Raw genomic sequence first — 17,036 nt, 5'->3', positions numbered from 1 at the left:
GATTTAAAATAGTTTAACTCTTGTGAATTATGCATGGGGTTTTTTTCTCCTTGGAAAAATACTGTTGGGAAATTACTGCTATATATGCTTTTAAAATACTAAGTTTGTTAGTCAAGCCTCAGAAATTGTTGGCTAGAAAAGACATCCATTTATTTTCACGTCTTGAGTAAACAGGGTAGTGTTCCATTGACGTTGCTGGCCACCTCTACCCCTCTCAACTTCTTACAGCCCAATTGCAGATCTTTTGAGTGGCACCATAGAATGTTATTACAAGCTCAGCAGCAGAAGTCATCAGATTTTAAGCAATCATTTCTTCGTGTATTATTTAGTGTAATAAAATAAAGACTAAATGATAACTTCTTGTTGCATATGAAATTGCTTTTTTTTATTCAAGATTACTTTATGTGGTATTTTAGTTTTATTTTTTCCTAAGTTTTGTTGATTTGTTTCCATTTTGAGAAAAACTATGTGCAGTGCTTTGCATTTTGAGTATCAGCATTGGTCATACTGTGAAACTTAACTTTAGAGAAATGGGAAAGTGTGCCACCTTTATTGGATCCCGTGATTAATTGTTCTTTTCCATATGACTGTAAAGATGCTTTCAGGGGTAATTGTGTCATCAAGATAATTAAGTAAAATCTGGGCTTTCATGGTAGAATCTCTTTTTACAGAATTTTGGAAAAGTAATCTTTTGCATCATAAAGATGCTGAAGTCTCTTTTCTGGTGGATTCTTTCTTAAACTCAAACTGTTACTCCATCTCATTGTATTCTTTCTAGATTATTTAAGTTAACTTTTGATCCTAGCGTATATTACTACTACCTAGATGAGTGCATAATAATTTTGACTATTTCTGAGCATTCTTGGTAACAGAAAAAATTGTGTAGACTTACATTCATCTGGAATGAAACATTTATTTGTACATAAAACAATCAGAGATCAACATCCCAGAAAGGTATGTAAAAGCCTCAGCATTCTGGGCTGATTGCCTAGAGTTTAAGTTATAGTGACTATTAACTTAGTAGTTCTCGCAGGAGTGGGAAACTGTTGAGGCAATTCACAAAGCTGAAGCAAGGTTGCTTGCCAGAAACAGGAGTACCTGGGAGATGTCCTCACTTCCCAAACATATACTTCTGTGTCCACGTTTTGAACCTTCATGATAAAGATGAAATAGTGGTTTTGTCATGCTGCCTTGCAACGGCTACTTGACTAGTTTTTTTCAGCCTGTACTGAGAAGTATCTTCAAATATTTCTCATGGCTGAAAATAAATTGCCTTTTGATAAATTAAAAAATCTTATCAAGGGAGTATCAAACTTCATGGGAATTGCTAGAAAGAGACAACACATGTGAAATGTTCAAAATAGCCTGTTCATGATGGGGACATGAGGAGTACAAAAAATTAGGAAAATTTATTGAGTTGTAGGACTGTAAGACAGTCTCTAGTAGTTAAGATCTTTTTCACTAAAATGGGGAGCTATTCCAATTATTCTTTCTTTACAGTTTTTTTTTTTTAGACTTAGTTCTTTAGCTATATCCGAAATGTCAAACTAAAAAATTATAATCTTTTGCAAATTTCAGCTACATCTTCTTTATTTTCTTTTAGAATGACCAGGTCCTCCAGGGTTTTTCAGTGGACAAAGGAGAATTTACCTGTCCCCTCTGTAGGCAATTTGCTAACAGTGTTCTTCCTTGTTATCCTGGAAACAACGTGGAAAGAAGCCTTTGGCAAAGTCATAGTAACAAGTGTATGCGAGATCTTGTACAAGAGGTGGAAGATCTTCAAGAACAGCTGGGAACTTTCCCAGTAAGCATCAGTGTAAGGCAGAAAGATCCTTGTTAATTTGCCACTACCTGTCAGTTTTTACTTTATGTTGCATTTCTGAGCTCTTAGAACCTTGGGAAACTTCGTTTTCTTCTGACATGGAAAACAGCATACTTTTTTTTTTTAATATCAAGAGATTTAAAATATTTACAGCACTTACTGCATTACCTACTAATAACAAACAATTAAAAAGCTATGACAAAAATGTGATTTATATAACTTTTTATGGAGTACATTGTCACTTCTCTCCATAGTAATTTGCATAGAGTAACATAATATAAAATTAATTTATAATTTATTTACAATGTAAAACCACCAATATCCTTGTAACTGGAAGCTATTTAAAGAATGTTAAAGAACACTTTCAGTATGGATTACTTGTTTTACAGAAAGAGCAGTTTGCAGGTGCTTATGTATTACAAAGCTTCATGAGGTCTTTCTAATAGAATTAATTCTACGATTCAGATTTTGCTAACCTTCCAGTCTTGATGGAGATACTTTGTGTTGTTTTTATGTACTTGTGTAATGCAAATATACTTTAAAATAATGCAAGCAGTGAGGTCCTTGAACTTAGGAAATGGACAAAACAGTGATGTTTTCATACTCAGAACAAATCAGAATGACTTTCAGAATATTATAACAGTTCTGTGAGACAGAATATTGGCTTTTAATGCATATTTTTTCATAACCTGCAAATGTGTTTTTATAAATATGAAAGTGCTACTCTTTACGATCAGCTACTGCACTTCTTCAGGTAAAATTAACTATAATCTTCTTTTGTATCTTTGTTCATAGTCTGAAACCAATCTCAGTAAAGAAATGGAATCTGTAATGAAAGATATAAAAAGTACCACACAGAAGAAGTATACAGATTATAGTAAGACTCCTGGATCACCTGACAATGATTTTCTGTTTATGTATTCAGTAGCCAGGTGGGTATGTTTTTCTTTTTGTACTTTTTCTTTTGTATTTCTCACTAATGGTATAGTTTACTTCTTTAAAAAAAAAAAAATCCATCCTCTCCAAGAAGTACTTTTTGAGTACTTAGTACATCAAGGTTGCATTTTCTGATTTTTCATATGCAGGTATATGCAAGATGTAAAGGTGTGCACTTCAGTTGATCTTTAGTATATGCAGCAGCGGCACAAAGCCTAGAGGACATATTTTTTCTTACACTTACCTGGTTTTCTTCTTTATTCAAGGATTTGCTTTCCATATGTTAAAATTTTATGTTGAATTTCTTTTTCTACCTTCCTTCCCCAAACTGTCAAATCTTCTCTACTACTAATTAGCAGAATGAGATCATTTCTATATTACTGCCATATTGCTAGTTTTTAAATTACAGGGTGTTTTTAATCTCCCTGTCAGACATTAGTTTTATTTACTTAAATGGATGTCACAGAAGGAGCCTTTTCTATGTCGGCAGCCAGGAATCTCTTTCCGTGTGAATAAGACTTACCAGCACTTCCTCTGTGATGTTTGATTCCAGTTTTATAGCTCTCAGTGTCACAGACACTGTCTCCAGGAAAATAACTGTCCCTCCTTCCATTTATACCATTAAGGTTAAGGTGCTCTGAATGGTTATCTGTTCAGATGTAATGTAATGCAGGGTTTTCCCATAAGAACAAGTTTGTAAGAAGTTTCAAATACTCATTAAGCAAATTTCTAAACTCTGGCTTACTGAGGCCTGCAGGGAAGGTGCTGACTGCAGAGAAAGTGCAAGCATAAAAACTGTATCATCCAGTAGCATTTTTTACTGCAGTTTCATAAACTCCAGTTGCTGAGTGTCTAGTATGTAAGTACTGGAAATACTCGAAACTTGGCTTAGCAGGACTGGATAATCAAATCTAAGGCTCAGCTTTTGACAGAAGATTGGACTATCTGATCTCCAAAATTTTCTTCCATCTTAGATTATTTTATAAGTCTATTAAAATAAATATCTGTATTCTTTAAGAGTATCTTAACTGTGCCTTGAGTAAGAAGAACAATTACATTTGATACATAGCAAGTTAAAAGATTATTCTGTGTTATTTTAAGTGGTATATGCTATACAAGGGTAAGTAATGTTGAGATTTTTAGCAATGTTGTGTTTGGTCAGTACAATTTAATATCCTTCCAAAACCACAAAGAACTCAAAATTCATGTTTCCCATATAAAAGTATGATTGATTACTTGTAACCATAACTTGACATACTATTTATGGTAAAAAAAAGGTGTTACAATATGTTTCTGGGTGTAATGTTACATACTTTAAAAAATGCTAGCTACACATATTTTAAATATATCTATGTCTATATTTTATTATTTTTGTACTAATACTCTAAGCCCAAGATTTTTGTTTTTGTTCCAAGAGTTAAAAATACCTCAAACCAGAACAGCATTTTATTGCTGCTTGCACTGCTGGAGAGAAGAATCATGACTGACCGCTAAGATGAGGATATGCCACCTGTACTCATTATGACGTCCTCTTGTTAGGCTAGACTGGTGTCAGCAATTTCCATTTATCCGTGGCTGAAGGTTTTCAGGTGTTGGATTCAGCCTTCTGTATTGTTACTGTAACACATAAGATCACTTATGAGAGGGCCTGGCAGATCAGCTGCAAGATGGTTAGTTTCTTTTGCATTTCAGTTCAGGAAGCCAGATTTAAAGGCTTCTACTACTCGATAGTTGCATAAGAACTATGTTAAAGTTAAAACTTTAAAAAATGCATTTTAATATAACCTTAAAATTTGTATTTATGGAAATAAATATGTAAGCAACGTGGTCATCTTCCAGACTGTTAAAGTTTTCTTTGTATGATTTTAGTATGTTTTGTTTAATTTTAAGTACCCAAACAATGGGCTATCCGCAATGCAAATGACAGGCTGAAATAACTTGCTTTCTGGAAATTATTCCTGTAATTCACACTGTTCCTTACTTCCATCCCATTCTTTTTGAGGTAATGATATCCTTGTGTTCCTTACCAACATTATCTTGGACCATTCCTAGTTTCACGTATTATGAAACATTTCATTGTTTTTGGTCAAGACCATCTACAGCTTTTACTCATTTCTTCCTGTATCTAATGTACAGATAAAGTGGTCAAGATTTTAAGTAGTCCCTGTTTAAAAAAGCATTTGAATGCAATGATATTCTTAATGACTCCATATATTTGCAAGTGAGTTGAACACTCTTAATCATAAGTCATGTTCCATTTTCAATCAGAAAACATCATCATCTGCAGTCTTCTATAAGATGCTAGTTTACAGCTGGAGGCCAGCTTTGAAGTGGATTTCTGCATGCTGGAGTGGGAATACTACTGGTTAAACAAGATGCAGCCACTTGCTGCAGCTTATCCTTTCTGCTTCAGGAAAACAGGAACTTACTTTTCTTACTTCACTTTTGCTTACCCAGATGTCACTGGTAGCAGAGAAGAGAAATTACAAGCAAATTCTATACCACCTAGTGGGACAGCTGGCCCGTCTGTTTTTCTAGCAAAAGAGACACTCAGGGTCTTGGCACCCTGGTTTGCATGCACAGCTGGAAGAGCAGCTCCTTAGCTACTTGCCCCTTTCCTTGCAGTCTTACCTTGTTAAATTTATGCCCCTTTCATATTCATCCCTCTTTGTCTTTGCTGACATTTATGAGATTAGTATAGTGTGTCATTCACAAATCATGTGTGCCTAGCTTTAATCTTAATAGCTCCACATTCATAGCATTGATGCCTGTCAGTTGTGGCAGTATCTTCGAGGACCGTTTCTGTATTGCATATCAGTAGGCCTCGTGCTTTTGTTGGCTGTGTAAACAAAGCTTTTGTTCCTGCTGTCAGCTATGCACAGACTAATATAGGAATCTTGTGTTCTTCCAATCTATGTCTCAGTATCTGGGTGTTTTCATATACATGTTGTATTTGTAAAGTGAAATGGAAAAAATGGTAGTACTTAACTTTATTCTTCTGTCCTAGTAGGAAGAAGAGGTCCATCCAAATACGTTCTCTTTCTGGAAAGGGCATTACATTTTTACTTCCCCCTACTCTGGCCTGATACGAATTCTGAGAAATATGCAGTCACCCTCACCACTCCCAATATGTTCCTTTAACGAAAGCCCACAAGAAGGGATGAAGTAGGGATGTTTTTGAATCGGGAGTCTGTACAGCTGAGCAAAATCCATCTTCTCTTTTTTTTTTTTTTCTGTGAGTGAGGAAGATAAAGCCAGTGTTCTACAAAATTTGTCGCTCCATTGAATGACACACAGATTTCTAGATAGAGGAAACAGTCACTCATATAGATTTTCTTTCTCCCCTTCGTGTTGAAAGGGCTGAGATAGCAAAGGATGCTTTCAGACACCACTCTGTGTTCCACTCTTCTATCAGATGCCCTGTTTTCCTTCACTGATGAGAGAATAGGCACTGAAAGCTCTGCTTTCCTTCAGTAGAAGGTAGATGATACTTGGATCCTCAAGGCAGAAGAGAGCCTGAATTAGGAAGGAGAGGCACTAGTCTCTTTCAGAAATTATCTAGGGCTCTACCTGATGTAGAACATTTTATAAAGGAGAGGTGTTTGGTTTTGCAGAAGATGCTGTCTCTACTGTGCACTTCTATGCCAAAGTTTAGGTACATTTTCTAAGAGATGTCTTAGAGGAAAAGGCTAATACTTACATTTCCAGGAAAGCTGAACGATAAGCTGCTGTCTTTGAAGAGCTGGGGGCAGTGAAGAAGTGTGGGAGGTGAGAGTTGTTATGATATGTGCGATGGAGTATCTGATTCCAGAAATCTCTCCTTACATCCCATATACCAAAAAGTAATATGTAACACCTCATATGTATCAAGAAGAGTGTTTTCAGAATTGTCCCTGAGGTTTGCTTTCTAAAACCGTACATACCTTTTGGAGAAAGGGAAGTTTAAAATTCTAGATCTAGGAAGTTGTTCTTAGGTAGTGCTTTAATTTAAATCCTAATTATCTTGGTTTTAATGGAAGGCTGCCGTTAATTTTGTTCTACAAATTTGTTATCAGATGGTTTGTAGAAATAAAACATACTGGTTTTATTTCTATTCCCATCATGAACTAGCACATGCTGATCTACAGTTGCTGTTTTGTCCACTAATACGAAATCCCTGTTCCTGCTTCCTTGCTGGTAGATTTTTAGAAGTTCAGTGAGCACTGCAAATCGCCTGAAGAGTGGAAAATTCCCCTGTCACACAGATGCCCTTATCAGCAGCAACCAGATGGAGCTCTGAGCAGGCACATTATCAATGTTAAATTGCCTTTTCTGAGTAGAGAGGATTAAAGCATTCCTTCAGAAATGGGTGGCATAAGCTGCAAACTTAGGGATAGTAATATTCTGAAATGTTACTATTTTAAAAACATATGAAAGTATCTTAACAAACACTGCATATCAAAAATGTATTATTCTTTCAAGCTTATGGAGCTGAAATTCTTAAAAAATAATTTGTTTTGAATAAAATAGTCATCCTGTATTTTCATCTTAAATATGTGTGTGTTCTTCAGATGTGCCTAAAATTCTAGAATAGATTTTAATAAGTATTGTCTCATTATATTGAACCTAAAATTGATTTTTACTTAAAGAACAAAATACATTTAGACTGAGCTTTGCAGTTTGGATTAAATTAGCAAAATAATATTTCAGAATAATAGAATTACATTCCTTTGTTTTAATTACAGAAATGTATGTTGACTTATTAAAACAAGCTCTCAGAGAACATAACATAAATTGTTTGCTCCGAGTCTTGGGGGTAAAAGATAATGCAGTACTGAAACATGCAATTCCAAAATTAAACAAAGCTATCAAACTTGGCCTAAATAATTGGTGCCCAAGTATCAGATTACAGTAATACTAAAAAAGCATCAATGTGACATGCAGAGATTTCGTGACACAACTCCTGTTTCATACTAATGAGCTGCAGTGAATACCAGTGTTTCATTCAGAATTAACCTCCAAGGCTTTTATTAACTAACTTATCTCTAAAGGTCAGTGCTTCCATTATAATTTAGACTGTTTTCGTATGTAGTTACTTGATGGCATATCCATTTGTTTGTACTGTCTGTTTGTTTAAAGCAAAACAAAAGCCCTGCCACTAAAGAGAACACTTTTTTATACATGCCTGATTGGTTGAAATTTAGCCAATCTGTATATTGTCTTTTCAGGTTTGTACAGAAGTTCCCTTATTATCAAGGAGTTGTGTGTGCATATAGAAAAAAGCCTCAGAATTAAATTTTTTTTATTCTTCAATCACAGCTGTAGCAGCTCTCTTAATATAGTACTTGGTTAATATAGTACAAACCACTTAAAATCACATATGGCAATATCTTGATAAAATTTGTTTTCTTCTGAGTCATATTTTGGCAGTATCTCACACTAAAGATTAGTTCACAGCCTTCTGTTTAGTGTACGCTGGGAGTTTGTGGTGACTCTTTCATGTCCGTAGAAGCTTGAATAATGCTGTTCCATTCAATACAATTCATGTATTTCTTGCAGAACAAACTTGGAACTTGAGCTGGTCCATCGAGGAGGCAATTTATGTTCAGGAGGTGCAAGCACAGCTGGGAAAAGGTCATGTTTAAGTAAGTTTTGTGTTATGAAGTGCAGTGTAAATTATTAGAATGTTGAATAAAGTTGTCTACTTTTTTCTAAACTTTTCTAAATTATGTCAACTTTTTTTCTAAGAACCTTTTCTTCTGCCATAATGAGTCTTTGGGTTTTATTGCAATTTGAAACATTTGAAATCTAATTTGCACAAATTATTCATTAGAGCTGTTTATGTGTTGTGAATGTAATCTATTTAGAAATCAATTGTCATAGTACCCATGTAATATTTTTCAGTAATTACCCATTTTTATGAGTAAGACTAGAAGTACTTTGAGGGTAAAGCAGGAAAGCTTTGTTTCACCCTGGCTGTTGCTAGTAATAGTAAAGAAATTTGTTTCTTTGGGTGCTAATGTAGCTTATGGCTAGGTCTCCTACTTAGAAATCTGCAGCTACCATGTCCCATGTCTTTAATTTCCCTATTTCTTTCTCTGAGAGTAGAACTCTGCAAATTTTTTTTGGTAGAAGCTAAAATCTTCATTGTTTTGAAACCTTTAATATTTGACAAATAAAACACTTCTGGTTGACAAAAGTGCTTTTTTTTTTCCTTAACAAAATCTTTTAATCATTTACTGGACTATAAACTGTTAGGAATGGACATTTTCTTCTGCCAGGAAAAATTGGAATGCTGTTACTACAAATAATTGTTTAAATCAAGCTCATGCAGCAGTAGCAGCAGTTTCAGTATTAAAAAAGAAAGCTTGGGCCCACCTCTGCCTTTTGGTACGTGATTTGTGGGCAATGCTTTCCTCGTTATTTGAGGTCACGAGTCACTAAAGAAATCCCACCACGTGCTATGCTGTCCGCATCTTCTCTAGGATAAGAGCCTTCTGTTACTGCCAGGAAATATAGTTTAATTGATTTCATTCATGTGCTGTGATTTGTGAAAAGTAGTTTTAAACCCTACTGCACATTGTCTCCCCCAGCGTCATTATTTCCCTTTCCCAGCAGAACAAAGTACCTGAAAAATGCATGTGTTAAAAGAGCATTGCTAGATTACTGTTTGCAAATTTTAAGTATTTAATAAAATCAAGACTCTACAGATAGTTTTTACTTGGATTATGATACATTTTTAGTTGTATGATCATCTAGTAAGATAGACACTTTCTCTCTGAATTTTAGCAACTTACTGGATGTGTTGCCCATTTCACAGACATGCTATACAGAAGGCCGTGATGAGAAGCTTAGGGTGGAGATTTCAGCTTAAAATTGAAATATATTTGAAATATTTAAAGTGAAAAAATGCATAATGACTTTACACATTATGAGAGCGTACCCCTGTTTTCACATGGCTTTACTATAGCCGTGCAAGGTATTTATAAGTCTTGACACTGTAAGGTGTAGCAGACTGTGTGTGGGGAAGTGGTCTGTAATCTGTAAGGTCATATTTTTATCTCATTGATAGTTTTTCAAAGTCAGGAGATTTTAGCTTCTGTATGATTTTTTTTTTCTTTAAGATAAAAGTAGAATGAAATAGATTCATTACATCTTAAAACACTGTGAAATGTTTGATATCATATCAGTATCAAATTTGTGTTGTGTGTACCTATTTAAAAGCTTTAGGGTTGGTTTTTTTTAAATATAATGTTTTTTCTCGTGGTGCTTTATCACCAACTAAGGTTAGCAAGTGCTGGAAGATTATAACTTAGCAGAGCATGGTTGAGCCACCAGAAGCTGTGCAGCTTCCTTGTTGTACATCTCTATAGCTCCATTGTTTCTACTTGATCTGTATCAGTTGACATCAAGGGAGGGACTACCTCAAAGTTGGATTTTTTGAAATTTTTTAAGAAAAAAAGAAAGAAAGAAGGAAAAACATTCCACCAAGCTGAGGCCTTGGTGAGTCAGGGAGCTGACACTAAGTGGTTTGTATAATACATTATTTAATTTTTTTCTTATACTTAACCACACCATCCCTTCAACCTCATCTTGCTTAAAGAAGGGCTCTTATATACTTAGGACCTGATTTTAAAAAGAAGCATACCTTTCTCTAACAGCCAGTGAAAAGATCAGTCATGATTTTTAATACGTATTTCTCAAGTCTTGAAATGCATGGAGAGTACTGTAATCATTGGAGAAATTTCTTCTGGAATAATTACAAAATTGGAAATGATACATGGAGAATTGTCTTAATGCTGTATTGTTACCTCAACAAGACGAGACAAACTTTTAAGTCCTGTCTAAATTCATATATCATACTTACCTATTTTTCCAGCATTTCTACTATTTTGCCATTAACTCTGTATGTCTCAGAAAATGAACCAATGTTGTCCATTCAATTAAAATAAATTACTGAAACAAACTAAACTTACAGAAAGTTAAAGATACTTCTCACACTTGAGAATTATGGAAATTGTCTTAATGAGAAGCTTTAAGTAAGATTGCATCAACTATTGCTTTTAGAAATACTTGTCAGTTTACAAAATCTAAAATGTTTATGAAATACATTAATTTTTGGTAGCAGCAAATCCATTGTTAAATTATGCATTACTTGTCTGTATAAAGAGTAAAATAGCCTAGTAAGGAAAACTTCATTTTAAGTCCTTGTCTTCAGAATTGTGTATATATTTAGAGAAAATAATTTTTTCCCCATGATGATTCAGCTGTTTTCATAAGCACACAAGGGCTTAATCTGAAATTGGTAGAGTATTTCCTATAATTGAAAATTTTGTCGATGATTTATTTTTTAAAAAAACATGAAAACTTTTCTTGACAATTTTTTGTTTCTACTTACAATACATTGCATTTTGTTTGTTTACGATAAAATTTTCTGTTCTTTTCTTAAACTGCTCAGTGTTTTGTTTGAGTGTGCTGTACGTAGTAGTAGTGCTTTTGCCTTTAGCAAATGCATTACTTTTAAGGATTCTAGTGCATATTTCTGATGAAGGGTTAGGGACAGCATTTAGAAACAATGCACTTGCTTTTTCGCACACTTTTGGGTGTAGTGGTAAATTTTCTTATTTATATCTAAATCAGTCGTGTTGGTGTTTTTAGTATCTGTCTTGCACCTCAGAAAAATTGAGGGCAGCCTTTAAAGCTTTCAGGTGAAAGGTGCTATGTATATTAATGTGTTGTTGCTTTAAAAAGTATGGAGACATAGATGTAATGTATCCTTTGTTAAAATGTTCACACGCTGTTTGTGTTCCATATTGGTGGTACTTCCATAAAATTGTTGTGTAGCAAAATAGTCATATTTAATCTTAAATTGAGAGAGACTCATTTTTAGTCTAAGGTAATGGGGTTCTCCTAGAACAGACCTGTACAGTGCTTTCATTTAGTAGTATTATAGTCTTGGACATAAGTTTAAATATGAATAGTGGGAGCGGAATTACTTTTCCATATGTAACAAGGTTTGTTTTCACTAAACCGTTACATAATTATGTGAGTTTCATTCATTGCCCCTTTCATATTTTTGCTTTTAGACTTTAAAAATGCAGTTCTTTAGATACGTGTTCTATAATAGATTTTATTATCTTTCCATACTCCTTTCTTTTTCCAAGGGGTAATACTGTTTTTAATGTTGCACTGAAAATATACCTTCAGCTTCTTCACTGTCTTATGCAGTGAGGAAAGAATGATTTTAAATACTCAGGCCCTATCTAGAACCTGACTGCTGTTTTGTTAGCCTTGCTTGCACAGTATTGAAACTGCTTTTGTTTTTAAACGTCATTCGTGTCAGGTCCAGCAGAAGTCATCTAAAATATAACCCATTTTTGGTTTTCTTACGTATGAGGTAATGATGTGTCTCTCTTCTGATGAAGCGTACCGCTCTGTATTAGTCTTGTACCAACTATAAAGTTTGGTGATTAGATATTGCAGAAAACAGGCGACGTGGTCCCAGGGGAGCTGTTACAGCAGCAAGCGTCGGGGAACAAATAGGTCAAGAGCTGTTAGTAGATTGTACTATGAGGGCAGCTGCTCTTGGGAAGGAAAATTAAGAATGATTAATGTACCTGTTAGTTTCAGTGATCGAGCCTGTATGACAAGAATATTGAAGAAAATTTGGCTGTAAAATTGCCATTTTAAGGTTTCAAGTTTTGTATGTGTGTATGAGTGTGTGCTACTAAACAGTATGCAATTAAAGAATGCAAACAGAGTCCTATTTACTTAAAAATCAACTCCTACTTTAAGGACCGTGTTACAGTTTTAGAGTCTATGGCCTTGAAAATTCCCTTGGGTTTAGGGGATAATTCTGTTATATAACAATTGTACAGGTCTTATTTCTCTGTTTTATAAAGTTTAAGAGATCTGATGTTTTGCTTTTTGTTTTCATTGTTTTGTATTTATAGAACAGCTTCAGAAGACAGTATTAATAAAGCTGAATAATTAGAGGACTTTTATATCTCTCTTTAAATTGTATATATGTGTTTGACATTGTTACTCTGTTAATCTTACAATAGTGGGTGAACAATTGCATGAAATTTAAAAGTTACCTCTAAATTCATTTATAATCTAGTCCTTTCTTCCTTTTAACTTTTAAATAGTTCTTTTTTTGTTTCTTTCTGTCTGCTTTCTTTTCTTTTCCCCTTTTTCCCTTTGTGACAAGGATAGGATTAGGGGGTTTTTTAGAACAAAAATGTTCTATCACCTTGTCCTCTGGCTTCACTTTCCCTGTATAGGAGCTACTTATCCTTGCACTTCCCACAGATAGCAGAGTCTGGCATTACATCATCAACTGCATTAATTGGAAAGGACATTAATTTGCAAGTATACATCAAAATATTCAAAACTTGTGTAAGCTCAAATAAAATGTCCAGCACTTTCATAACTTCTGTGATGGTTCTGTTGAGAAGCTGTATTGTTCCACCGGGTTTGTTTGTTTGTTTGTTTTCTCCTCTTGTTCATTTAAAGCCTGTGTTTTGCGTTTGCATAGATGGCTCAGCAATGTCATCTGTCTTGATTATGACGTTAGTATCAATTTAATCAGTGCTTTTACTGGTTTTGTGAGCACAGAAAGTCATCTTGATGTGAAGCATTTTCTAGGCATTTCGTGCTCCTTCTGTACCAAATTTTTCAGCCCCACTGATAGTAATGGCTGTCTTTATTTTATCAATATGGCCAGTGATACTTGGAACCACTAAGTATGGTTCATTCCTGTAGGAAGAAAAACTTAATTTTTTTAGGAATTGCTCAGCTGCTACTGTCTCCTTCCTGTAATCTATTAATGTGAATATGGTTGCAGAGTTTCTTCCCCAGCTCTCTGCAGCCACCAAAAATAAAAAGAATAAAAATAGTTTTCAGGAATGCTTTTTGCCTTGATACAGTGGGTTTCTGTGATTGGTTGGTTTGGGCTTTTTGGTTTGGATTTGTGGGGTTTTGCGGTTTTTTTGTTCTTTAGTTAAGAGCTGGCAATCTGCAGATCTTTGGTGCCATCTATTCATGCTAACTTTAAAAAACAGTTTTTCTCACCAAAAGTTGATCCTGACTATTTCCTAAAAACCTCAGTGTGCCATTCATACCTAGCATGGGAGAGGCAAAGACAGACACCATTAAAATTCTGTTGCTAAATTGATTTCATACACTGTCAAATTTGGTGTCAAGGATAATTAGCTGCTTCATCAGCAATTAAGGCTTATGATTTTGTAAAATCTATTCATGTATTAATGCTGTAATAGGCTTTTCCTGACCTTCACTTTTTTTTTTTTTCTTCACTGATTCCAGTCTACTGGACCAGTGATGAATGGGAAGATGCTGTCAGCAGGTCTTTGCAGTTGCTCAGTGGACTATATAAATCTCTATAAGGAGAAAAAAAAATCCTCAATCTACTTATTAACAATCAAGAGCCATCTGCTTGTATCAAGTGTTTTTTGTTATAATCTACGTTCTTTTTGATAGTCCCAGGAAACTTTGGTAGAAAAAAAAGGGCATAATGTCTCTAGTCTGGTCATCTTCACACAGCAGTTGAAACAAGGATGTTTTCAGTTCCACTTGCAGTGAACTGCTGTGTCGCTGTGTTTTGTGATCTTTTGACATTGTAAATATGAACACTACAGAATGAAAAGAGAGAAGACTGCAAAATAGCAAAGTAGAGATTTTCATGACAGCAGCATGTGTTATTTACATCCTTTTAAAACGTCAATATGAGACTGAGGAATAAACATCTAGGCTTTTGCAAGCAAAACAGTCAGCTAATTCATTAATTTTCTTTGTCGTCATTATTACAGCACATTGCTATACATTGTGGAATTAATAACAGAAAAAATCTGTTTTCAACTTTGGCAATTTGAGAGTTTAGTGTACAGTTGAGAACAGCTAAAAGAAAAGAGAAAAAAATGCAGCAGAACTCATGTAGAAATCTGGGATCACTTTGGCAAAGACCAAACCAAGATTACTAGTGAGACCAAAACTTACACCTGCACATAACTTCCTGAATCACTCATTTTTTGTCAGTTCTGTACAGCATTCCTGTAAGTTCTGCTGTTCATCCATCAAATCCTTATCCATTCATCTTTCTGAATTTAGTCATCTTGTGTGCTGTGCATACCACGCTAGACCTGAAAAGAGCTGTGAAATCACCTTTATAGACTCCTGTTTTATGTACTTTGGCATGGCAGTACATTTTTAAGACCTTTGTCAACATCTGCAAAATCAGTGTGCATTAATACTAAAAATAATAAAGAATCAGCAGCCAGGTGCTAGTGCAAGCAGTGTGGATATGTAAACAAAATACCCATTATCTTTGGTTTTTATGAGAGGAGCAGCATGAGAACACTTCTTTTTCCAGCTTCAGTCCCAGTGGAAAAACAGGGTCTTATCCTTTGAGCTGCTCTTTTGAAAGTACTGATTCGGAGTCGGTTGCTCCTCACTCACCACAGGGTAACCCTGAGAAGTAGTGCTGGTATAGTAACTGTTGAAAAGAACGTGCCAAGAGCGGCAGTGTAAGGAAAAATAGATTTATTTTCATAACTCTTAGAAATGGAATTAGGAAGGTTAATATGAATCAAAGATAAAGCTAATGTTTAACAGCTAATCTAGATGATTCTGTTAAGTGTTTTATATAAGCTTTATGTGTGTTCTGTGAAAACAAAGACCGCTTAAGTAAGTTGGAAGAATTGAGACAGCACTGCTTCAACGTAGGTAATATTTGGGTCATATGAACATGTTTTAAAAACAGTAGTAATCTCACCTGCTTAAATGTCTAGATCATGGAATCCTGCCACATCCCTGATGGTTTGCAGCAATCAGTTACATTGTGTATTCAAATTCTGTGATTTTTATATTCAGTTAAAGTGGATGCAGCCTATCTCAAATATGAGGAAGTTATTAGGAGAGGAGGACCATATTCTAATTTTTTCCAGTGTGTACTTCTCATATGTTATCAATAAACCTGTAGTTCTCATTTTGTTGTGACATCATAATTATCATCCTGTAATTTTGTTGCTGCTGTACTTCCTAAAATCAATATTCTTCTACCAAATTTTGTTGAGAATGTTATTTTGGAGACTCTGAGATCCCGTCTTTCCCACTTACAAAGATGGGCAGTCCTGGAGAGAGTTGACCATAAGATACACTGTGAACGGTGGAGGGGTTTGGGGTGCGGCTGGGATTACAGCCTGCCCTTCCCTTCTTGGCAAGGCTAGCCAGGGTGGGTTTTGTGGGCTGTTGTCTTGTTAATGTTTTGCTGCTACTCGCTAAAAAAAAAAAAAAGGTGTATTTTAAAGCTTCTAAGTAGGATGTAAGAAAGTGGGAGGATATTCTGTATTTTTGTGTTTACGTTTTGGAATGATGCGTTCACACAAATACAGGGGGGAAAAGCCTCTGGTATTTGTTTGGCCCAAGGCAGATTTCTGCCAGTCCTCAAGCGTAAGAATGTGGTGAAACACCACGCACAATGCACAAAAGAGTTGCCAGTTCTAGATTTTCTGTACTCTGGTGTTTTCCTTGACTTTCTCCAGTGATCCATAATTGTAGTAAATTTGAAGTAAAAGAACTGGAGTCCAAGTGATGTCAAACAGAAAAGTGTTTGTGAAGAAATAAACCTCTATATCTTCCTCTGGCTAGTCCGTAGTTGTTGCTGATTGTTAGAGATCTTCTCAGGACTGCGAGTATGGAAGCACCAGAGAGGTGGGAAGCCCGTGTTAGTGGCTCGGTGGGTGGCAGTCCCGTGCAGGGACGCTGTTAGCCCTTGGGTGCCCCAGCTCTGCCACATTGCCTTGGAGTAGCTTAGGATTTTTAAATCTGTTCATAAAAATCAGTTCATAAAAGGTCATTGTAACTGTATCTTATCACCTACTTCCTAGCTTTACGTTTATGTGCTAAACACATTTTCTTGCAAAGGAACAATAGCCGCCTTAATCACAAACAGAAAATATTGTCTTACAAGACTGCTAAACTTAATTTTTCTGTTCAGATTCAGTCGATGTTAGAATGTGTCTTGATTCCATAAATGTTACACATTTGGAGATTGCAAATAAGTTCTCCAGTGCTTGAATTTGATGCTTGCCTGCTTGATTTTGCAGTGGTAAAAGCTCTGGAAAATTGCTGTTAAAGGAACTGAGGGTTAATTAATTATCCTAGGTTATTTTGCGGGGGGGTTTGCACAGTTGCCCATTGCTCTTTGAGGTAAGGACCAGTTCAGGAAAAAAATTAACATTCCTTTTAGTAGGGGAGAGGCAAGAGGGAAGGAACAGATACT

General features: G+C 35.2%; 1 protein-coding gene across 6 annotated transcripts in view; it reads left to right on the top strand.

Annotated features, from left to right (window-relative positions):
• UBR3 (ubiquitin protein ligase E3 component n-recognin 3) overlaps positions 1-17,036 on the top strand; it is a 333,487-nt gene that overhangs the window by 72,322 nt on the left and 244,129 nt on the right. For 4 of the 6 annotated variants that reach the window (XM_080398890.1, XM_080398895.1, XM_080398896.1 and 1 more), the window contains 3 exons: positions 1,604-1,816; positions 2,618-2,754; positions 8,297-8,382. In XM_080398890.1, the coding sequence (XP_080255016.1) occupies positions 1,604-1,816; positions 2,618-2,754; positions 8,297-8,382 (436 nt within the window). The remainder of the gene's footprint in view (positions 1-1,603; positions 1,817-2,617; positions 2,755-8,296; positions 8,383-17,036) is intronic. The other 2 variants (XM_080398894.1, XM_080398879.1) reach the window with 1 other exon arrangement.

The sequence above is a fragment of the Falco punctatus genome, assembly GCF_963210335.1.
Source record: "Falco punctatus genome assembly, chromosome: 8".
Lineage (NCBI taxonomy): Eukaryota > Metazoa > Chordata > Aves > Falconiformes > Falconidae > Falco > Falco punctatus.
The sequence above is the reverse complement of the archived record's forward strand: the minus strand, read 5'-3'. Positions and strand labels throughout refer to the sequence as shown.